At 39.5% G+C, this 23,533-nt stretch overlaps 1 protein-coding gene across 1 annotated transcript in view; it reads left to right on the top strand.

Moving 5' to 3' along the window:
- Positions 1-23,533, top strand: part of Bod1l1 (biorientation of chromosomes in cell division 1-like 1) — a 39,670-nt gene that overhangs the window by 1,668 nt on the left and 14,469 nt on the right. The window contains exons 3-12 of the mRNA XM_013008886.1: positions 3,275-3,465; positions 3,954-4,568; positions 5,788-5,937; positions 7,878-8,044; positions 9,238-9,349; positions 9,935-10,073; positions 10,994-11,066; positions 12,045-18,051; positions 19,771-19,835; positions 20,861-20,945. Of these exons, the coding sequence (XP_012864340.1) occupies positions 3,275-3,465; positions 3,954-4,568; positions 5,788-5,937; positions 7,878-8,044; positions 9,238-9,349; positions 9,935-10,073; positions 10,994-11,066; positions 12,045-18,051; positions 19,771-19,835; positions 20,861-20,945 (7,604 nt within the window). The remainder of the gene's footprint in view (positions 1-3,274; positions 3,466-3,953; positions 4,569-5,787; positions 5,938-7,877; positions 8,045-9,237; positions 9,350-9,934; positions 10,074-10,993; positions 11,067-12,044; positions 18,052-19,770; positions 19,836-20,860; positions 20,946-23,533) is intronic.

Raw genomic sequence — 23,533 nt, 5'->3', positions numbered from 1 at the left:
TGTGAGTCATTTTGTGTGAACATAGGAGAAAAGAGTAAGAGCTGAAATGTTTAAAAATCCTGGGGAAAAAAACAGATTTATTCCAAAAAGTATTTTTGATTTACAGTCTTGTACTTGTTTTTGGAATATAACATATTTGCCACGACAAAAAGATCTATCCCAGCCTCCACCTCCCAAACAGATATGTTATTTAAAGAATACCTAGTCTTCCTGCTTTGACAAATATTTATATTTAAGCACATTTTTGAAAATGAAATGTAACTTTTAAACTGACAGTCCATTTTATACCTGCCCTCTCTTAATTTCCCTCTTGTCACATAGGAATCAAAAGCCAATGTAGTGTGATATTCCAAACTGCAGGAAGACCCAGAAATAAAAATTCACACCTCAAAAGACCCATTTATCCTCATGTAATACTAGAATCCAGGAACCTGGGGGCTTGGACTGTGTCTCCTTGTAAATAAAAGGAGAGGGAACTTTACAGTAGCCGTGTTGTCTGCATTTTAAAGGCTGAGGGACCTGTGAAAGACTCTTGGTAAGATCAAAAGACACCATTAGAGGACTGCATAATAACAGCCGTTAGAGAAAAGTAAAAGCTGTTTCCAGAAGAAGAGGCTAGAAGGTGTCTGTTGGATGTCCGGCTGAGATGGTTACTCATTTCCACAAAGGCAGTCAGGAAAAGTTACCCAAACAGCATAGGAACTGGAGCATTACTGATGTTGTGCATGTATGCACACACTCATACACACACATTTATACAGGATCATACTGATTATACAACGCTTTCATTTAATGCTTTGCCTAGCAAAGACCTTGCCACAAAAATCCACAGCAAAGAGAAAACTTCCTTAAAGAAAAAGCTTACCTAGATATATGCAAAGTGATGGTGTAGGGCCAACCAGCCCATGTAAATATGTAATTTCTAACCGTTTTTCATATGCAGTCATACATATTCTGTTGACTGTTAGGTTGCCATCTGCAGTTGCTATCTAACACTGGTAATTTCAGATGGTTCTGCTAATCTCCTAACTCAGTAGGATAGAAGTATTTATTTTGTTTAGGCATTCGTGTATAAAACAGAATCTGAAAATACTAGATAACTTTGAATAATGATCTTAACAGAATTTAAAAAGAAGACAAGGAGGCAACTTTAACGAGTAAAATGCCAGTTGCCAGGATTTCAGCTTTGCCCTTGAATCCAGAGCTGCGGCTTCTCCCCACTGTGGAGAAGTAGTGATGGCCACGCCATGCCTGCAAGGCAGTGAGCCCACTGAAATAAATCAGTGTGATCTCAGCTCCCTGCCCTTGCTCCAGAGATTAAGCTTAATGTCTTTTACTCTCCTGGGACTGGTTTGCTTGACTCTCTTGAGTCATGTCTCCTACCAGCTTTTGTCTGTGTTGGAGATAGAGTCTCATGGACTTAGGTACTGGCTGGCTCCAAACCTCAATACTCTGATCTAAGGCTCCTGAGTAGCTTGTAAAACAGGGACGAGCCACCAGCACCCAGCTGGATTCTACTTTTGTATAATATCAGCATTGACTCTCATATGAGGAAAACTAAAAGTAATAGTATTTTATTTTTGTATCTTTTTTATTGTAAAAATACTGTACAGAGGAGTTACAGTTACTATCGAGCATTGTTGCCTCCTCCTTTGTTTTCCCCCAACCATCCCCTCCCTCTAGTATTTTATTTATTTATTGGCAAACAAAAGCAAGACAGGCAGAGAAGAAAATGCAATTACAGAGTACAAGGATTGTTTTTATTTTATATATACCTTTATACTTAAGCCTTAAATCAGAACTGTTGTATAATTCCTCTTCTGTATTACTTCTCTACTTGCTACATCTTAGAGGCACTGTTTACAGGATCACCTTTTTTTTTCTTTTTTAATCTTAGAGCAGGTAACCTACTTTATGCCTCATTGGCCCGTTTCTCTCTACGGCCCACATAAATAGGGTCACAAGGTTGCCAAGAAGCCGCAGGAAATGAACAAGCTAATCTATCCTTCACTCTAGACAGAGCTGCATGCATGCATAGCACTTGTCAGCTGTGAGGCCAGACATCTTGCCCATTCTGTAGACGGAGACTCAATCCTCAGAGCTGGAAAAGACTGCCTCTCCCCTCTCACAACACCATTCTGTTCTCTTATTTTGTTCAGATACTTTTTACAGCTTTTTTTTTATATTATCCTTGTCACTCTTCTGCTTGCTGCACATAATATTGCTTCAACCTAGAGAACCTTTCTACCCTTTTTACTCAAAAATTAAGACTCAGCCTAAATTCCTTGTCTTTGGTGGAGCGTTCCCAAGTTATCTTGGACATATTGGGTAGTTTCTTTCTACAGTTTCTTCTTTCTACATGGTGTATGCTTGTGTCTAGCATTTTGTATTTTAGTTCTTTGCATCTGCCTCCCAAACCAGAACCAGGGACCAAGTCTGTTTTGTAGCTGCCTGGGGGTGGTCAGGGTGGCGGCTGTTACGGAGAAGACACTCATAACACAGTGGTTGAACGAATAAGTCATCCACTTTTATAGCAGAAAGATAATAAAAATAAAGCCAGAAGTCTTGAGTTGTGTTTTGTTCTCCTTAGTTTTCAAAGAGTTGATTAAATTATACTTTGTATATGTTCTTCACTTTTCCTGCAGAGCCTATTATAAAAGACATGTTTCTGTTTTCTAAAAACAACTGTGTTGGAGCTGAAGGTATAGCTCAAATGGTACAACTCCTCCCTACCAAGAAGAAGGCAGAGTTCAAACGCCTGAATTGTAGCAGGGTAGGGGTAGTTATTTGAAGAGTCCCTGGATTTATTTTAGATCTAGAACTCAATCCCTGCTTGCTATTGTCAGGGTGGTAAGAAAAGTATTGCTCATTTTTCTGGTCTGCAGTACTGTTGCTTGCTCTTTTTTGTTTGGTTCTGTTCTTCTTTTGTTTTATTTTGTTTACAGTAATTGAACCCAGGGCTCGCGTATGCCCCTGAGCTACATTCCAGTTCAGGTCTAAAAGTGTTCTTGTCTTATTTTGTTGGGTGTTTTTATTTTTTGACCAGTAACACAATGATTGGATATTTACAAACTTTAATATAGTATACTATACCAAAGTACCACCTAGCATGAAACTTATTTTCCATTGCCTACACTTTCTACATCCAGGTGAATGGATTGGGGCCATTTAAAGAAGAATATATATGACCAATATATTTTTATTTTGCCTTTAGTCATTAATGTAGTTATTTAAAATATTTCTTTCTTTTTCTGTAAAATATCCCATATTTCAGATCAGGAATGCTGGAATCTGGTATCGATCGAATTATTTCTCAGGTTGTGGATCCAAAGATCAACCACACATTCAGACCTCAGGTAGAGAAAGCTGTGCATGAGTTTTTGGCCACACTAAATCACAAAGAGGAAGCAAGCAGCAGCACGGTCCCGGATGATGAGAAACCAGACTCTTCTGTCACTACACAAGGTGCTTTGCTTTTACTCGTTGTCAGTTCCGTTACTTTTCATCTTGAACCCAGTATGAAGTTATATTTGGTTCTTTAAAGCATTTTCTATTTGCCTACTCTACTGAGGCCGTAATTACCTTAAATAATACCCAGATTCCTCAACTGGCTTTTTTTTTTCAGTATAGCATAAAATAATGAGCATTTTAGTAGCAGGGTGTATGTGTGTGTGAGTGTGTGTGTTACAGTGGAATCGCTAGGGTAATTACAGAAGACATTCTTCTCTGGGAACTAAACTATTCTCAGATTTGCCAGTGCCCTTCCAAAGACACTGTGTGTGCTGGGCAGTAGAGAGGTCTGAATGCGAATCTAGCACTGGCACCTGAAATCTGTAAGCACATAAATGGTCTGCACACACATGCATTTTACAGCAAGATGAGCATGGCATTGATTGAGCACAGGTGGTTAGCTTCTGTATCGATGTTTTCAAAATTTATCTTTTCTTCTTAAGGTGCCCCTGCTCCTGGGTCCAGTGCCAATGTCGCCAATGATGCCATGTCGATCTTGGAAACCATAACTTCTCTTAACCAGGAAGCCAGTGCTGCCCGGGCCTCGACAGAAACGTCCAATGCTAAGAACAGTGAGAGAGTATCAAAGAAACTCTCCGTTCAGCCAAGCACTGACCTTAGCGCTGACAAAGAGAGGATGTCAGAGGACATGGCTGATCAAGAAAAGGCAGTACCTGACTCTGGAGGGGAAACCCTAGAAACTGCCCTAAAGTCTGAAGAACTTAGTGATCCTCCCTGCCAAGCTGAAGAAGTTAAAAATCACACAAAAGAGAATAATGGCTTAATTCTGCTAAACAAGGATGTTCAACAGGAAATCAGTGACCAAAAGAACAAATCCACAGACAAAACTGAAAAAAAAACAGACAGCAATGAAAAGGGAGAAAGAAAGAAAGACAAGAAAGAAAAGTTTGAAAAGAAATTTGATCATTCCAAAAGGAATGAAGATATACAAAAAGTAAAAGATGAGAAACAAGCAAAGGACAAAGAAGTAGAGAGTTCAAAACCTCCTTCAGAAAAGAATACTAGTAAAGCTAAAACTGTTGAAGGAACAAAAGAAGGTATATTTAAAAACTTCCAAAACTACAACAATGTAAAGAGCATAAAGTGGAACAGAGGGGAAGTAACAAGTTTGGCTTCAAATTTTAACTATTCAGTAGATAATTTTATCTCAAAACTCTGAAAACTTTTATTTTTAAAGAAATAGAAGTAATAAATTGCTGGGCCCTAGTGGCTCACAGCTGTAATCCTAGCTACTAAGGAGGCTGAGATCTGAAGATCCTGGTTCAGAGCCAGCCAGGCACAAAAGTCTATGAGACTCTTATCTCCAATGAACCACCAGAAAACCAAAAGTAGTGCTGTGGCTCAAGTGGTAGAGTGCTAGCCTTGAGCTAAAGAGCTAAGGGACAGTGCCCAGAATTCAAGCCCTACAACCAACAAATAAAAATAAAAAGAAATGGAAATAATAAATATAAATAAACTGGGCACAGAGGGGTCACATCTATAATCCCAGCTCTGTGGGAAATATAACTTAAAGGAATGAATTCAGGTATAGCCTGGGGTAGGGGAAGAATTAGCTCAGAGAATATGCTAGACATAATGGTGCATGCCTGTATACTCCAAGTTAAGAGAATTGAAGTTCAAGGCTGGCCCCGTCAAAAGCACAGGATTTTATCTGAAGTCTGAATTCAAAACCCCAATATTGCCAAGGTGAAACCTCCCCTGGAAAAAGCGGCAACAACTATGTAATGTCTTTTCTATAAGGATATGTCTACTCACAGAAAAAGTTAAGAAAGTATAGACTTCATAATTCTTCTTACACCTTGTTCACATATTCCAAGCAACCTCAGTGTATTCCTAATCTTTACATTATTAGGTAAGAAATAGTTACAGGAAATTTGGTTTTATGTGTGTCATTTATATACATTTATATATACCTTGTTTAATAGTTTAATTTCTTTTTTATTTTTCTTGTCAGTCATGGGGCTTGAACTCTGGGCTTGGGCGCTGTCCCTCAGCTCTTCAGCTCAAGGCAAGCGCTCTACCACTTGAGCCACAGCACCACTTCCGGTTTTCTGGTAGTTTATTGGAGATAAGAGTCTCACAGACTTTCGTGCCTGGGCTGGCTTTGAATTGCAATCCTCAGATCTCAGCCTCCTGCGTATCTAAGATTACAGGCATGAGCCACCCAATATATATTTAAAGCATAAATTTCAGTATAATTTAGGAACTGGGCTTTGAATATATTCTTATAACAGGTGTTTTATTTTCTCCTTGAAGATTGCTCTTTGATAGATTCTGATGTGGATGGACTTACAGACATTACAGTTAGTTCTGTTCATACCAGTGACCTTTCATCTTTTGAAGAAGACACTGAGGAGGAAGTTATAATGTCTGATAGCATGGAAGAAGGAGAGATTGCATCTGATGGTAAAGCATTTTACTTAACAAGGCCTCTGTTTACCTTTATTTGTATATTCTAATGGATATTTCCTGAGGCATAAGGTAGCATAATAGAGATTGAGACTTTATTTGGAAGATTTCTTTCTGTCCTAGCTCCAGTATTGTCTGTCTGAGCAACCTTGGTGAGTTACTAACCCTCAGCAAGCTGTGGTTATCCCATTTCTTGACTCCATCCTCTGGGATTTATTACAGGATTGAGGCAAGGTAATTAATATGAAAATGGCATTTTTGTGTCTGTGACATTTAGAGAAAAGCACTATTTACAAAACCACCCTCAAGTCTGGCATCAGTTGCAAATTCAGGATCCCAAACCTGCCTTAGATTCAGTAACCACTGGAAGTACTCACAGAACCCATCAAACTCTGATATACACTTGGGTATGATTTATTACAGCTGAGAGACAGATAAAAATTAGGTAAGAGAACAGATAATAGGGCAAAATCCAGGAAAGTTCAAACAAGGAGCTTCCATTCGTCTTCCTTAGGTGCGGGCAGCCTTACTTCCTTGGCATCCATACCTGATAATATACCCAGAGTGTTGTCATCTAGAGTTCCCTGGAACTTTGGTCCCCAACTTCTTGGGTCTGAAGAATTGTAGTAGACTGTCTCTGTGTCTAATCTTGCCTCTGCCCCTCCAAAGTCAGCTTGATACTTTTAAAACCTAAAGCACTCACCCTAAATTACTTTCTTGATTCTACTCAAGATCTTACCAGGCAGACAGAAGTCCTCCAGTCAGGAACATCGCTTGTAAGGCTTAGAAAAGACCTCCCAGAAGCCGAGGGCAAAAGTTAGAACCCTCTGGTCAAGCTGAATTCAACTTGAGTATTAAACACCTAATTCTGACAGAGTACTTTGGGTTTCAAAGATGGGTCTATATAAGACCTGTAGTCCTTATCACAGTCCTGGAAATAAAGGAACAGGTGAGAAAACGGTACAGTAAGATTTGCCAGTGTGAAGTCACATGGCTCATGAATGTCAGCACAGAACTCTTAACTTGCGTTTCTAACCTGTACCTCATGTTGCTCCTTACCCCATGGTCAAATTCTGTCTTTAAAATTAACCAAAGATTATCTGCCATTTTCTATCCAAGAGCATCTTAAAAATTTGCTTGTAGCTTTGGATAGAACACATAGAAAATCAGAGGGAGAAAACATGGGACCTTCTGATACCACAGTTGTTCTTCAGTCTCGCCCATCTTTCATTCTTTTGTTTGTATCCAGGAAAAAATAAAAGAAGCTGCAGAGTGGTAAGTGGTAGGACATGAAAAACAAGTTTTATCTTTTTCCTTCCTCCTGTGTTAAAGGGAAACAAATCATCTTCCTAATATAGAGTTCAGTGTACACAGGAAGAACAGGTTCAAATAAATTTGTTCAACCTAACAGTGATGAAGTAAGTATTCCTCTCAAGTCCATTGACAAACAGCAGTGAACTCGTTGTCAAAAGAACATATAATTGGGTGAAGAAGCATTAGTTTGAAAAGGCTTCAGTACCTGAACTCTTAGGTTCCTGCAGAAGCAAACCAAAAATGGTATAATCAGTAAAGCCATCAGCTCATCAGAAACCACCAATTAACCTCTGACTGGATACTTCCCATTACATCTAGATCATATGCAAATAAGGCAAAGGTCTAGCTGTAACTAATGAAATTATTTACTTTGTTTCTCAGATTAGCCTATAAAAGCACAAGCACCTTATTCAAGCTACTAATACTGATAAAGATAAGAATTTTAGCTTTTAAAATGTTAAGTTTTATACATTTTTATTGTAAAAATACTGTACAGAGGGGTTACAGTTACGATGAGCAAGGTTAAAATTAAATTTCCGTATGCACATTGATACTACTTTTGCTGCTTGTACTGCCTACTATACAGAAATCACAGAAGCAAACTTCTACTTACTGTTTTCCAGATGAAGAGAAGAACAAACAGAATAAAACAAAAGCTCAAACTAGTGATTCTAATGAAGGAAAACCAAAAAGCGTGCGGCAAGCTTATGTTCACAAACCATATCTTTATTCAAAGTACTATAGTGATTCTGATGACGAACTCACTGTAGAACAGCGGCGACAGTCTATTGTAAGTCCTGTTCGATCTCATATTGTTTTTGTCTACTGCATTAGGTTGACAAATTCACATATTCTGTGTATAAGTAGACATATTTGTTTTACCTTCAGAAGCCTTATCATTTAACCAGCTAGAGTAGAAATGTGTGACAGAGGTATTTATATTCTTGTTACTGATACAAGTGAGTAGTAAGTGGTACGAAAATGTTTGGATCAGTGTGGATCAAGTCATGTAAAGATATGCATTATGCAGCCATTAATATCGCATTTATAGTGAAATGCAACCCACTATTTCTTGGATTTGAAAAGGCTTTGAATTACAAAATGTGACATTGAATTACGAATGTTTTTAAAGAAAATTTTTATCCCATGCTATCTAAACAGTAGATTTCAATTTGTGAAACATTAAATATGAAATACGAATACAAGTTTTCACTGGTTTAAAAAATGAGAACAGCCGGGCATCAGTGCCTCATACCTTAATCCTAGCTACTCAGAAGGCTGAGATCTGAAGATCATGGTTCAAAGCCTGCCTGGGTAGAAAAGTCCATGAGACCCTTAACTCCAGTAAACCGCCAAAAATCCAGAAGTGGTGCTGTGGCTCAAGTGGTAGAGTGCTTGCCTTGAGCTGAAGCACTCAGGGACAGCGCCCAGGCCCAGAGTTCAAGCCCCATGACTAACAACAAAACAAAAAATTAAAGTCTAAAGTCTGGATCCCACCAAGTTGTAGAACTAGCCTGCTACTTGAATTTGTATTTCAGTTTCTGTAAGAACAATTGAAAATTCATGGAGACCTACCTATATACATGTGATGCTTCATACTTTCGTAGCTTTCTTTTTAATATTTTTAACTACTATCTCTCACAATTGTACCTTTCTAATTCTTTAAACAAATGGCTTTCTTAAAACAATGGAAAATTTTCATGTCTGCCTCTTGTTCTTTTGATAGCTTCTGAATTAAAGCATACACATAAGTATGTATGTTTACAAAGTATGTATGTCTCATAGATCCCCATAATTTGTATGAACAACTGAAGAACAGACTAAAACATGTATGGTCCTTAGGATTGAGCCTAGGAGCTCACACATGATAGAAAAACTCTTACCATTGAACCCTATACCCCAGGCCTAAAACGTCTTAGAGATTTTCTTTCAAAGTGCTTTTGCTATTGCATAATAATCTATCAGGGTATTTTATGGGTTTAGGCTAAAGAAAAAGAAGAGAGGCTCTTACGAAGGCAAATTAATAGAGAGAAACTTGAAGAAAAACGAAAACAGAAAGCAGAAAAGACAAAGTCTTCCAAAGCCAAGAATCAAGGTATAGCAGATAATTTTATTATATTGAACTGTAATAATAGGTTAATTTCACATTGTTCTTACACTACTTATAAAATTATCTATTCTCAAGTGTGGAAGATTTCCTTCTTAATCTGATATTTTTCTTTTTATTGCTATATCTGTTAAGCATTCTATCAGGTCACAAGGTATGCCACTGATGAGCTAAAAATTTATTTTCCAGTAATGGTAGAATGAATTATCACTGGGACATGATTGTTAACACAAGTAATAGTGATATTAATGGAATTAGCATATGCTTTATGCTAGTTTGGGAAGGCTTATAGGTGTGGTTGTTTGTTTGCTTTTGTGGCACTGGGTACCAAACCCAGGACTTCATGCATGATAATCATATGCTGTACCACAGTTTCACCCCATGATCCCTGTTTGTCCTCATTTCCTTGGTGTATTGCATAAAACGCAATTCAGTTGTTTTATGTTGATTCTAGCACAACTTAAGAGCCATTGAATGCCATTTTGCATTTTTATATACTGAGTATAAGACCTTAATGAAAATTAAATAGGACTCTCTTCAGAAATACAGTTTGTTAATGGCTTTATTTCCTAGGCAAAAGTAGCATGGACTTAGAAGAAGCGTCAACAAAGAGTTTGGAACCTAAAGCCCCAGGAATTAAAGAAGTCCTTAAAGAACGGAAGGTTTTAGAGAAAAAAGTAGCATTAAGCAAAAGAAGAAAAAAAGATTCACGGTACATGTTTTAACAGGCCATGTTCCAATTGTTATACTCTGTTGGCATGCTTTTAGAGGAGATACATTGAAAATAGCAGTAAAAAGTCATGCCCTGTATGTGTGTGTTACTGTATACTTTTTAAAGATCTTAAAATTTCATTTTTATTATATTTATATTGCATATTTAAACATGAACATATATACATATATAATTTCAAAATAGTATGTCTTCATTACTTTTGTTATCTGGTAGATGTTTTAGCACTTCTCCCCAGATAAAGTTTACATGTATAAATACACAGTTATCCCTAGAGTTTCATAGAATTTATGGATCCTCTAGAAGTATGCTAAAAGAATTTCTATTCTAGGATAATGATTGCATCTGTTCTCTAGCCTTTTCACATAGGTATTTTTACCAATATCCCGTGCTTCGTCCCCTAACTCACAGTCTTGTTAATAATATAAGAATTAGAAACCAAAGGGAGTCTTGAAAATATGAAGTCATTTGGACATGGCCTACAGTTCTGATGTTACATCAAGTTACAATTTTGTAACTTAATTCTAGACTTCGGAATAAGAGAGTTGATAATCTGTAGAATTTGGTAAGAGTTATTACCTCATAAATTTATTAAACTGAATATAAAAGGTCTCCTTACTTAACAGATGATAAAACTTCCCAAATATGATCCATACTATTCACCTTCAACAAATAAGAAAATTGTTTCCATAAATTTTCCTTTATCATCAAGGTCAGTTTATGCCACATTTGAACTGTGTTCTCCCTGATTGAGGATGTTACTTCTATTGAAATTTAAAAAGTATTCACTTAAGAAGTATTCATAGTAAAGGAAAGCTTTTTTTTTTTTTCTTTTCAGCCTTCATAAGAAGTTCTTACATTAGATTGAAAGTTCATATTTGACTTTTGTTTCTCCTGTTTAGGAACATTGACGAGAATTCCAAAAAGAAACAACAGTCTGAAGAAGATTCCAAGGAGACTCTCAAAACAAGTGAGGTATGTCTTAGTAAAACCCTATCTCAAATGTTCTTTGGTCAAATATGTAGTCCTTTGCAGTAAAACTTAAGACTATAATATTTGACCTCCAGATTAAATAAAAACCCACTCCCGTTCTGTTATAGCCTGAATTTCTCGATGTTTCCTTTTGGTTAGTTGTGTTTGCTGCAGGGTAAGCACAGAGAGATACTATGGGCAGAATACTAGAGCTTGAACTCAGTGTCCCTGAGCTTTTTCACTCAAAGCTAGTATTCTCACTTCAGCTACAGTTTCACTTCTGGCTTTTTGATGGCAAATTGCGTATGAGTCTCACAGATTGTCCTGCCTGGGCTAGTTTTGATTTTGTAATCCTCAAATCTCAGTCTCCCAAATAACTGGGATTACAAGTGTGAGTCCCTAATGCCCAGCTCATTTCATCTAGATAATAACTACTTCTCTTTTCCTTCCCATACCTAGATTATATTTAGAATTTGACCACGTAAAAATACATCTCTTTCCATTTTGATGATTTTTCTTGGGACAAACTTGGCTTTCACTAGATTTGAATCCTTGCTCAAAACATCCATGTTTATAATTCTGTAGCTAACATATCTTAATATTTCCTGGAAAACCCAATAATTTAGTGATTATTTGTTATGGCACAGTTTAGATTTGAAAGAAGCTTCTTAACTACATGAATAAGCCTCAGGATTACTCTGAAAAGAATCTTAATATGTGAATCTGCCTATGTTATAGTGGGAGGAATAGTAAGCTCAGAACGAGATCACTAGACTTCCTAGCACAGCTACTTACAGCCCCTGAGCTTCAGCTTCCCTGTGTATAAAAGAGGTGAACATAGACTGCCCTCCAAGGACCAAGTGAAGCGCTTCATAAGTGCCAATACTCCACATATTCACTGTCTTCAAATATTCAGTTAGAATATAAAGGTTGATTTTTTGTGTGTGTGTTTCTCATATTTTAACTTTTGCTTTTGTATAGCATTGTGAAAAGGAAAAGGGATCTTCAAAGGAGTTGAAACATGCCCACGCAAAATGCGAGCCAAGTAAACCTACCCGGAGACTTTCAGAATCTTTACATTCAACTGATGAAAACAAAATTGAATCCAAAGTAGAAAGAGAACATAAAAGGCGGACATCTACCCCTGTTGTAACGGAAGGGGCACCAGAAGAAACTGACACCAGAGATGGAAAAAGGCAAGTGGAACGCTCTGAGAGTGGAACAGAAGAAACCCAGAAACAGAAAAGCTCACTTAAAAATGAAAAATATCTAAAGAAAGATGATTCTGAAATTCCACATTTGAAAAATCTACCTAAGAAAGAGATAAAATCTAAAGAGAAGGCTGAAAAAGAAAAAACTCCATCAGAAGAAAAACTATCTACAAAACACAAATACAAGGGTGACAGTGTACATAAAATGGGTGATGAGACTGAACTTCACTCTGAGAAAGGCTTAAAAGTAGAGGAAAATATTCCGAAACAAAATCAACAAACTAAACTTTCTTCAGATGACAAAGCTGAACGAAAGAATAAACATAGAAATGAAAGGAAATTATCAGTGTTGGGCAAAGATGGAAAACCAGTTTCTCAATATATTATAAAAACAGATGAGAATGTGCGTAAAGAAAATAAAAAAGAGAGACATTTATCATCTGAAAAAACTAAGGCAGAACACAAATCCAGGAGATCAAGTGATTCTAAATTACAGAAAGATCCTTCTAGCTCCAAGCAACATGGTGTCACAGTACAAAGAAGAAGCGAAAGCTACGCAGAAGATAAGTGTGAGACAGACTCAACTAATTTAGAAAGTAGTTTAAAATCAGAAGAAGTTGTTCACAAGGAGAGGCGAAGAACAAAGAGTTTATTGGATGAAAAACTTACATTGAAGTCTAAATCAAAAAGTCAAAGTAAACAATTAAAAGTTTCTGAAACAGAATTACAAGAAAGTATCACAAAACAAACAATCACTTCAAAACCAGATAAAGAGAAGAACACAGAAGAAACTGACTCAGAAAAACAACGCAAGTCTAAAGTTGAAGACAGACCTTTAGAAGAAGCTGGTGTTGATCATGTGTTAGAGGGTGCTCCTTCTTTATCACATAGTACACAGAAAGACTCAAGTCACAGAGCAAAGCTACCAGTGGCAAAGGAAAAATATAAAGGTGATAAAGATTCGAGTTCCTCCCGACTTGAAAGGAAATTATCAGATGGACACAAAAGCAGAAACTTGAAGCACAGCAACAGAGACTTGAAAAAGAAGGAAGAAAACAAACCAGATGATAAGGATGGTAAAGAAGTTGAAAGTAACCATGAAAAGACCAGAGGGAATGGTTCAGTCATAGAAAAAAAGTTAAATAGAAGGTTAAGTGAAAATCGAAGAGGAAGCTTATCACAAGAAATGACCAGAGAAGATAAATTATCAGGAAACACTTTGGCCACTCCCAGTAGTTCCTCTCTCCTGCGACCAAAAAAAAGTGGTGAAACCACATTAATTCCTGAACAAGAACCAATGGAAGTTGATTCTGAGGCAGTTGTTGAAAATGTATTTGAAGGCTCTAAAACTCAAGATAGCAGCCATAATAGTTCCCAGCAAGACTTTGGGTCTGACCTTGCTACAAAACCAAAAACTACCACAGTTCTCAAAGATGAATTAAGAACTTCTGTAGTAGATTCAAAAACAGCAACTGCAGCCTGTAAATCAGGCCGTGGAGTGGGAATTACTAGCAATTCTGAAAAGCATGCTGACCATAACAGCACCTTAACCAAGAAATTGCATGTTCAGCATGCTGTCTCTAAACCAAATCCTGGGGAGAAAGAGTCCTTTCAGCGAGGAGCTCATGAAGTGAATGTGGGCTCAGAGACAAGTCTCAAAATGTTCTCTAATGCCCTGTCAGAAAGCGATAGAGTACAGAACTTGAAAAGCACATCCAGTCCTACTGAAGAACATACTAGTCAAGAAGACACTGCTCTTGAACATTCCATAGACTTAAATCCCTCACTAGCCTTAGGTTCAGTGAGTGTTTTGTCTCAGAAAGAATCTGGTTCAGAACTGATTTCTCCTCTGGGCAGAACTGTTGTAGAAGGTAGCATAGCCAGCACCTCCCTTACAGATCCCTCTGATACCACTAACCAAAGTTTGCCTGTTAGGAAATCAGAAGTCCCTAGGACAAGTTATGGCAAAGAAAGTGGTGATGCTTCCACAGTAGATTTATCAGGAAAATCAAGCATAGCTGGCAAAAAACACATTTCAGAAGATCACCAGGCCACTCTGTTAGACAGTAAACAAGGGAAAGCAAATATTAGTGTTGCTCACAGGTCAACAGACATGATGGTAGAAAATGAGAATGTTGTCAAAGAATCTGGCTTTGTGGATGTGGCCAAGAAAGAAATTGACTTAAATACAGAACTCAGTTTAAAGCAGACAGCCATGGAAAATGACAAGAAGGGTGACATTACTGTTAATCCTGTGGTAGGCATAAGTACAGGAAAAGATGCTGAAACAGATGGACTTAGGCATAAAGATTCAGTTGAAATGGAAACTCTATCAACGGATGTTCAGAAGAAGACTGAAAACAGTGAGGTAAATACCAGTGGTCCCTCAGTGTCTGAGCAAAGGAATGGGAAAACTCCAAAAGTAGCTGATGGTTCTGGTAGAGCAGAAGAGACTTCTGTTGCTACTAGTACTGCAGAGAAGGACAAAGGCATCTCCTTAAGCCCAGTAAAGGCTGGGGATGCCACCACTTCATTAAAAAACACAAAGAAGGGAGTGGTTTTGCCTTGCACCAGCATTGAGGCGGATGAAGGCTTTATAATAGGTACACATCCCAGAAACAATCCCCTAGGGGCTGGAGTGGAAGCCAGTGAATGCACCATTTTTGCTGCAGCGGAAGAAGGTGGGGGTGTTGTCACAGAAGGATTTGCAGAAAGCGAAACTTTCCTCACAAGTACCAAGGAGGGAGAAAGTAGAGAGTGTACTGTGGCTGAATCAGAAGACAGAGCAGCAGGCACTGTGTCTGCCAATACATTGAAAACAGAAGTTGATATAAACAGCGCTGTGACAGAGGAAAAAGATGATGCCGTAACCAGTGCAGGTTCAGAAGTAAAGTGTGATGGTTCTTCAAGTAGAGACTCAGAAATCATTGAGGGGACTGTTGTTTTCATTAATGAAGTTGAAAGCGATGGAGCAGTTACAAGTGCTGGGACAGAAATACAAGCAGGATCTGTGAGCAGTGAAGAGGGAAAAAGGACACAGATGGATTTCAAAAAAGAAACAGAGGGTACTGTGACATGTACAGGAGCAGAAGGCAGAAATGATAACTTTGTTATCTGCCCAGTGACTGGGGCCGAGCCCCAAGAGGAGCATATTGTTACAGGTGCCGATGTGGTCCAGGTAGATAATAACATACCCCCTGGGACAAGCTCCATCCCCAGCAGAGATGGTTCTGGAAATGACAGTATGGAAGGTGAGAGCGCAGTCACTAGCACAGGCATAACAGAAGAAGATGGAGAAGGGCCAGCAAGTTGCACTGGCTTGGAAGACAGCAGCGAAGGGTACGCAATAAGTTCTGAGACTGAAGAAAGTGGAGAGAGTGCGATGGGCAGCACAGTAGCCAAAGATAACACTGATGTACCCTTAGTGGCCACCAGTCCTTGTGACGATGAGGACATTGTGACCAGTACAGGTGCAAAAGAAGAAGATGATGAAGGGGAAGGTGTCGTGACTAGTACAGGAAGAGGAAATGAAATTGGCCATGCTTCAACCTGCACAGGGATAGGAGAAGAAATTTGCGAGAGTGCAGAAGGGGAAGATAGTCAGATAGGTCCTACAGTAGTGCGCATGGACATAGAAGTCGGAGCAACTGTCATGAGTGCAAATGAAAGTAACATTGATAGCATGAGCGGCTCAGAGAAGGAAATCAAAGAGGTAGAGATCTGTTCCAGTGCCAAAGGGATTGTCGAGAGCAGCGTGACCAGTGCAGCTGCAGGCAAGAGTGACATGGCCCCAGTTCCAGAAGGCCCCATGACTAGTGCAGCTGCTGATCCAACTGATAGTCTACAGAGTAGGAAGGAAAGGGGCGAAGATAGCACTATCACCACTGGCCTGGTCGGGGGCAGTTACGATGTCCTTGTGTCTGGGGCAGTCCCAGAATGTGAAGTTGACCACACATCACTAAGTGAAAAAGAAGACGAGGGCATCATCACCTCAGTAGAAAATGAAGAGTGTGATGGCCGCATGGCTGCTACAGCCAGCGATATTTCCAACCAAGATAGTTTAGCTGGCGGTAAAAGTCAAGGCAAAGGCTTGATGATTTCTACCAGTACAGCAAATGAGTACACCCCTCAAGTAAGCATAATGGTAGATGCAGGACATTCAAGTACTCTGGGAACTGAAGAAAACACAGAAGGTGCCAGAGAAAAAGCGGAAGAATTCGAGGCCCCAATGCCCAGTGCTGTTTCAGAGAATGAGACTCAACTCACTGCCAGCAGAAGGGAAGAGAAGGACGAGTGTGCCATGATTTCCACGAGCATAGGGGAGGAATTTGAAGTGCCTATCTCCAGCGCAGTAGACATCAAGTGTACTGAACATCAGCAGCCAGTCGCAACCATTGAGGAAAGAGCTACAGGCCCAATCCTGGTAAGCACTGAGGACTCTGAGGTGCCTATGCCTAGTGCTCCCACAGAAGTTGAATGCCCTCTTGCCTCAACCAGCAAGGAAGAAAAGGATGAGTGTGCTCTCATTTCCACCAGCATAGCAGAGGAGTATGAGGCCTCGGTTTCTGGTGTAAGTGAAAACGCACCGTCTCTTACAGATGGGAGTGCTGTCATCTCCACCAGCTCCATGGTGGACTGCGAAGGAGCCGTGTCCAGTGCCCCTCACAAAAAAGTCCATCCCTCAGTCACACCAGCAGAGGAGACAAGCGACACTGCCATGATTTCCACGAGCACCTCTGAAGGACGCGAAGCAGTCATGGTTGGTGTTGTCCCTGGGGTTGAGGGCCAGGCCACCAGTGAGAGAGTGGAAGACTCAAGTGATGGCGCTATCATCTCCACCAGCACAGCAGAGTATGTGCCGCTGGGAGCTGGCCTCAGCAGTCAGAAGGATAATCAGCCAGCTGCCCACAACTCAGACAGAAATGACCTAGTCACTGTCAGAGTAAGCAAGTGTGAAGTCCCCATGCCCAGCCTCATGACGGAGAGTAATGGACAGTGTCCTGGACCACTCACAGAAGGCAAAGACACAGGCCCTGTCCTGGCAGTGAGCACTGAGGAAGGTCAGGGAAGGCGGACATTGTACGCACCCTCTGTGGGACAAAGCCAGCCAAGTGCTTTATGTGCAAAAGAGAAAGACAGGTATGGGAGGGACTGCCCTGGCCAAGGCCCATTCACAGCAAGAGGACAAAACAGTAGTGCTCTGCACCTTGTAAATCCAGAAGAGGAGAAGGTATTGCTGAGTCCCATTCACAGTGATGACAGAAGCTCAGAGGCCGAGATGGTAGGGGACAATAATTCAACCGGTTGTTCAGCAGAAAAGGTCTTGGAGAAGAGTTCTGACTCACCTGTCCATCTGACAGGACCAGAGCAGACATCCGCAGAAGATCTCTCTCTCAATCGTCGCCATTTGGCTGCAATAAATACTGGTGCTAAAAAAGCTGACTATGTACCGCTCACTAAAGACCCTGGAGCAGAATACCCTACTGAGCAGCAGGCACTTGGGGACAACTTGAAAAGTGTTGCCGGCAAGGGTAGTGTAGGCCAAGAGTCAAAAATTACACCTCCGAACATAGCTAACCTTCCAGCTGCCTGCCAGGTAGCTCCAACAGCTCCGAAAGGTGAAAAGGATTTAACTCCAAAGAGTGATCACAGTGACAGAGGGATTGCTGAAACATCTGCTGAGAAAACAGGACACAGTACTGGCACAAGGAAGTTACGCCACAGAGAAGGAAACCTGGCAGTCACTGTTCCTGCTGAAGAAAATGTGTGTGACATAGGTGAGAATCTAATTGTATGGCTGCCCTCTACAGTAATACTTAAGGCAATTTTCTAAAAGATGGGCCTGGTTCAGAATGATAGAATATTTTTTTCTTGCATAATCTTGAAAAATAATTCTTCAAAGTTGGAGATTGACCTTCTCTTAAAAGAAAAAAATGTGTTTAAAAAGTTAAAATTTTAAGCTGGGCTCTGGTGGCTCACGCTTGTATTCCTAGCTCCTGAAGAGGCTGAGATCTGAGGATTGTTGTCCAAAGCCAGCCTGGCAGGAAAGTCTGAGACTCTTCGTCTACAATTAACCACTTAAGAGCTTGGAAATGACACTGTGGCTCAAAGTGGTAGAGCACTAACCTTGAGCACAAAAGCCAATTAGCAAACAAGCCCTGAGTTCAAACCTCATGACTGGCACACACAAACATACAAAGTTAAAACTTTAGACTCATTTCTCATGTGTCAAGAGATAAGACACAGGAGAACCCAGGTATTGAAGTATAACTGTAATCTTAAAAGTGGCTAAATTTCTTTGCTCTTCAGCTTTCTGGTTCATTCATTAGTTGATTAATTTCTGTATATTTTAAGAGAAAAGATTTAATGTTCCCTCTTGGTAAACCAGAGAATGCTGGTGATTTAGAAGTAATTGATAACTTTCGAGGGTACAGTCTCCATCATTTATTGTACCATAGTATAGTCCACAGGGAATGACAGCTGTGTACCTAGGTTTGCAATAACACTAGTGTGACAAGCATTTAGTGTTGTAATAAGGCAAAGACAGCTCATGGTAATGCTGGCCTGTTTTCCACTCTGAGAGTATAAATTGTGGCATCTTGGATTTTCTTGCCCTCAGGAAGCTGAGGTTGATGGATTTAGTCCTCTTCATTACATGAACTTATATAGACATTACATAATACTATGAGTTAAAATAACTAAATTTTTCCATTGAATTTAGCCTGGAGTAAATTGACCGCTTGGAACGTTTTTTATGACTCAGGCACTATTATAGTGTATCACTTCCTCTCCCCTTTTCATTTCCCTGTGGAAAGTAAAAGTTGAAGGATATGTGTGAAGTATGTGGATTGAACTAGAATTTGCTAGGAAAGTACTCTAGCACTTGAGCTATGCCGCATCCTGGATGAGCTTTTTAGGGAGAAAAAATTTGCAGCCTTCTGGGGGGGGGAGGGGAGGGGGAGGCTTTTTTTTTTATATCATATGTGAGGAAAATAAAGGAAACTGGAAAAGCAACAGCTACAAGAAGATCATGGGAGAAAAAGAGGCAAGACCTAAGTAAAATTGATGGTCCACTTGAGAAACTGCATTTGGGTCTGCCTCACTTTTTTTAAAGCTTTGTGTTCATTGTTGCTATATAGGCAAGACTCAAAGAGAACCTAGTCATAAATCATCTTAAGTGTATATGTCAGTGATTGCATACAGTTTGGGTGTGACTAGAAAGATACTGTCAGATAAGATGACTACACAAATAATACTATATCCTTTTTTATCTGGGCAGCCATCTTACTGTACAAGCAAGAAACAGTTTGACTCCCACAAAGGAGTAAATGACTTCTATTTTCCGATTCTTTTCACACAAAATAATCCATTTCTACTTACAGTGAGATAAACCAGCAAATCTTCCTTTGGTTTCTCATTGTAAGATGGCTTGGTCTACCAAGTGTATTTAGCAATTAAATTCTTAAGTTGGTGTTAACCATTTTGATTTTCATTAGGCAATATAGAGTCTCCATCAAATGTTCTGCGAGTGTCTGAACTGACAAACAACTTGAAAACTGAGGTATGGCTGATAACTCAGTTATGTGAACTATCAGTGCTTATGTGTCATTTCACTCTGTATAAGTGTGCATGCGTACTTGGGTGTAGTGTGTGGCATCTGTGTGCATTATACTCTCAGCTGTTTCTGTCATTGCCTTATCTTGTGGAAGAGAAACCAAGCACCTCAAAAATAGTAAACAGTGCCATCCACAATTCTGTTTCCTTTAGCCAGAATCTAGAGGTCACCTTCAGTTTACCCTATTCCTATATTTAACCCATTACCAAATCTTAAAAGATCCCCAGCATGAATCCATCTATTGCTAGTGCTGCAGCTGCCTCCTTCATCTTAGCTGCTGCTACAGTCGCCTCCCATTAGCTTTCTCCTTTTCCAGCCCTCCTCAGGTCTACAATCAGCCATGTGCTTTGTCTTTAAAAATAGAAATTAGGTCCTATTGCTCTGCTTCAGATTTCCGGTGGCTTCTCATCATTTAAAGTAAAATCTTCCTTGATTTTAGGATGGCCTGTGTTTTCCACCATCTAGTCTCTTTGCCCTTTTTCCAGCTTCACTGCATAGCACTGTCAGCCTATGTGTGGCAATGTGACAGTGACTAGAGACCCTTTCATGGGTTAGGATCAATATAGAGGAAGCACAACTTTACAACGTAATGAAAAGGAGCAGTGGTCAGGCAGACAGGAGGACTTACATGTCAGTAGAAATCTGTAAGCAGAGTCAACATTTACCAGAAAACACTGGAAGAAAGCATTGTAGGCAGAGAGGCAGGGCCATGTTTGTTGTGCTAAATTGGACTTCCTCTTTGTGCCATGGAGCCTTTCATGGCTGCCATATTAGATTGGCTTTTTCTTATTTTTGTTTTATTTTGTTGGTGAAAGCTGACAAGCCCATTTTCAGTTCGGTTGGTACAAAAGCAGATTTTTATATTTCAAAATACGGGAGTTTTCATTTGTTTTAATTCACTGGAGACTGGTCTTGCCTTCTTGTAAAAATCTCAGTTAACTTATTTTTTATGGTGCTTTGGATTTTTTTAGACATTTGTGCCTTCAGAGGAAGAAAAAAATCATGAAATTCCAGCAGTATCAGAAAGCCCCTGTGAGGGCAAGCTGAGTGAAATAGGTAAGTTTTTATAGTAGTCGTGGTTTTTCCCCTGCATGTTTTTTACCTTTCATACTAGTGTAAAATCAATACTGGTTGACAATGAAACTGGCACACTTGATGAGTTCATTCACTTCTTACCTTTATCAGAAGAAATTCTTTGCTCTTTCATTTTTAACATATTTTTCTCATTAAAAAGCCTTTTTTATGTGAAGTAATTGTTTAAATCTGATTTCTCCAACAGTAGCAGAAACAAAGCTGTTTTGGAGCCGATGCTTTTTCCTAAAGTATTTCTACACACCCTATATCCAAAGACTTAGTCATTCCCAGAAGGCTGTTGTGCAGCATAAATACATACATTGGCTCTTGGTCTGAACTATGGCTTCTGCCCTAGTAACAACAGTGAAGCTACTCTCAGCTCTAAGCTTACATAGCCTCTTCTTAGTCTGCACAATGTTCTCTTTACACTGAGGATTTTTTTTTAGGAGAGAATCTGAAATTCAGAAAGGATCATGGCAGCAGCTCTCAAACATTTTGATCTCAAGGCTGCTTTATATTGTGGAAGGTTAATGAAAACCTCAAAGAGCATTTGCTCTGTTGATTTTAAATTGATACTTTTCAGGTAAGAAATAAAAATAATTTACTGTTAGGTTTTTTTTTTTGTAGAAAATAGCTGAATTTCCCAAAACAACAAAATTTAGTAAGAAAGGTGACGTTTTATCTTTATTTGCAAATCTCTTCAAATCTAGTTTAAAAGAAGGCAGTTCATTTCTCTATTTGTTCACATTCTCTCTCTGTTTGATTTGCATGTTGATTTTTGTATGGATGTGTATGGTAAGGATTGAATCCTGGGTTTCACAAATATTAAGCAAGTATTCTTTCACTGAGCTACGTCCCCAGCTCTTGTGGTGTGAATAAATTTTTCATTAATTGTGGATACATCTTTGATCTCTGAAAAACTATTATGTGTTCATAAGCTCATAAAGCAGTAATATCTTACTATTTACATGATGTTTGACCCTTACTGTTCCCTTGGTAGAAACCTGGGAAACTTTCCCCCTTTTTGTGGTTGATGGAACTTGATCACAGTTTGAAAAACATTAGGTTAAGAAAATGGAAATGAAATTGTGACTATAGTGGATTGTTTTCTTCTGAATCAGATGTTAAGAAGAAAAATAGAATGGGGGGTGAGGGGTCTAAGCTCACTGGTGGATTTTGGCATGCCATGCACAATGCCCTGGATTCAGTCATCAGTGCCCCAGACCAAAAAAAGAAGAAAGGATAAAAAGTAAAGTACTAGGGGCTTGAACTCTGGGCCTGGATGCTATCCCTCACCTCTTCACCCCAAGACTGGCGCTCTACCACTGAGCCACAGTGCCACTTCTGGTTTTCTTATAGTTTATTGGAGATAAGAGTTTCATGGCCTTTCCTGCCCATGCTGGCTTTGAACCAGTGATCAGATCTCAGCCTCCTAAGAGGCTAGGATTATAGGCTTGAGCCACCTGCACCCAGCAAACTAGGAACTTTTGAACCTTTACACATTTATGACTAGAACTCAATGCCTGGCTACTGTCCTTGAGGATTTTTTGCTCAAGGCTAGCACTCTACCACTTGAGCCAAAACTCCACTTCCAGCTTTTTGATGGAAAACTGGAGATAGATTCTCACAGACTTTCCCTTTCCTGGGAGGCTTCAAACCACAATCCTCAGATCTCATCCTCCTGAGTAGCTAAGATTACAGGAATGGGCATCCAGTGCTCAGCTTCTTTGTTTTTTGAAATAACCATGCAAGTCAGTGGAACAGTCAAGTTGACTTTATTGGCAAATAATAAAACACTCTACAAACAATTGCTTAGAGAGAATGTATCAGTCTGCAGAACTAAAAAAATTCAAGCACAGAGCCAGGATTGTCCTGACCTCCACAGACACACCCATTAGAAACTCCGTTTCCTATCCGCTTTATCCCACAGAGGTCATTGTCTTTCATTTGTGGCCTGGTGGAAGGTCATTGTCTTTCATTTGTGGCCTGGTGGAAAATAGTTTTGCACTATTTTTTCAGGCCAAAATCATGAGACATTCTCACTGAACTTAAGTTTGTGTGTCTATCCTGACTGGTATTGTGACCAGAGGAATGTAGCTTGTTGGTTGACTTAAGTCTAATGCACTGTTCCTAGGACATGGTATCTCACATTACACACACAGCTGGGGCTATGAGTAAGATGCCTGAAAGGCATCTATAATGTCTACTGCACTCACCTTGGCTCTTCTAAGGTTTTCCTTGCACAAAACATCACTTGCACAAAACATCAGGTACTTGTGAGGACCAGGGATTTCAAGATGAAAATGACTCATGGAAGTAAGTTGTCCACTGAGATGAGCATACAGAAGCTTAAGGCATGATGGAACTGGTGTTATTCAAAGTCCAAGAATACAGTGCCTAAATCCCCATCTATAACCACTGTCTGGGGAGGTTATAGGGTCAGTGATTTTAGATCCTCTTAGATAAAAGTCATCAGAAATGGCCTTTGTATACAGAAATACCAGCCAGTCCTGGAAGACCACAGTAAGTCATTCATGCCGAAGGTGATCAATCTATGTAAAATGTGGACT

Source organism: Dipodomys ordii, unplaced genomic scaffold (genome assembly GCF_000151885.1).
Source record: "Dipodomys ordii isolate 6190 unplaced genomic scaffold, Dord_2.0 Scaffold8, whole genome shotgun sequence".
Classification (NCBI taxonomy): domain Eukaryota; kingdom Metazoa; phylum Chordata; class Mammalia; order Rodentia; family Heteromyidae; genus Dipodomys; species Dipodomys ordii.
Note: the sequence above shows the minus strand (reverse complement) of the source record. Positions and strands in the feature narration are given on the sequence as shown.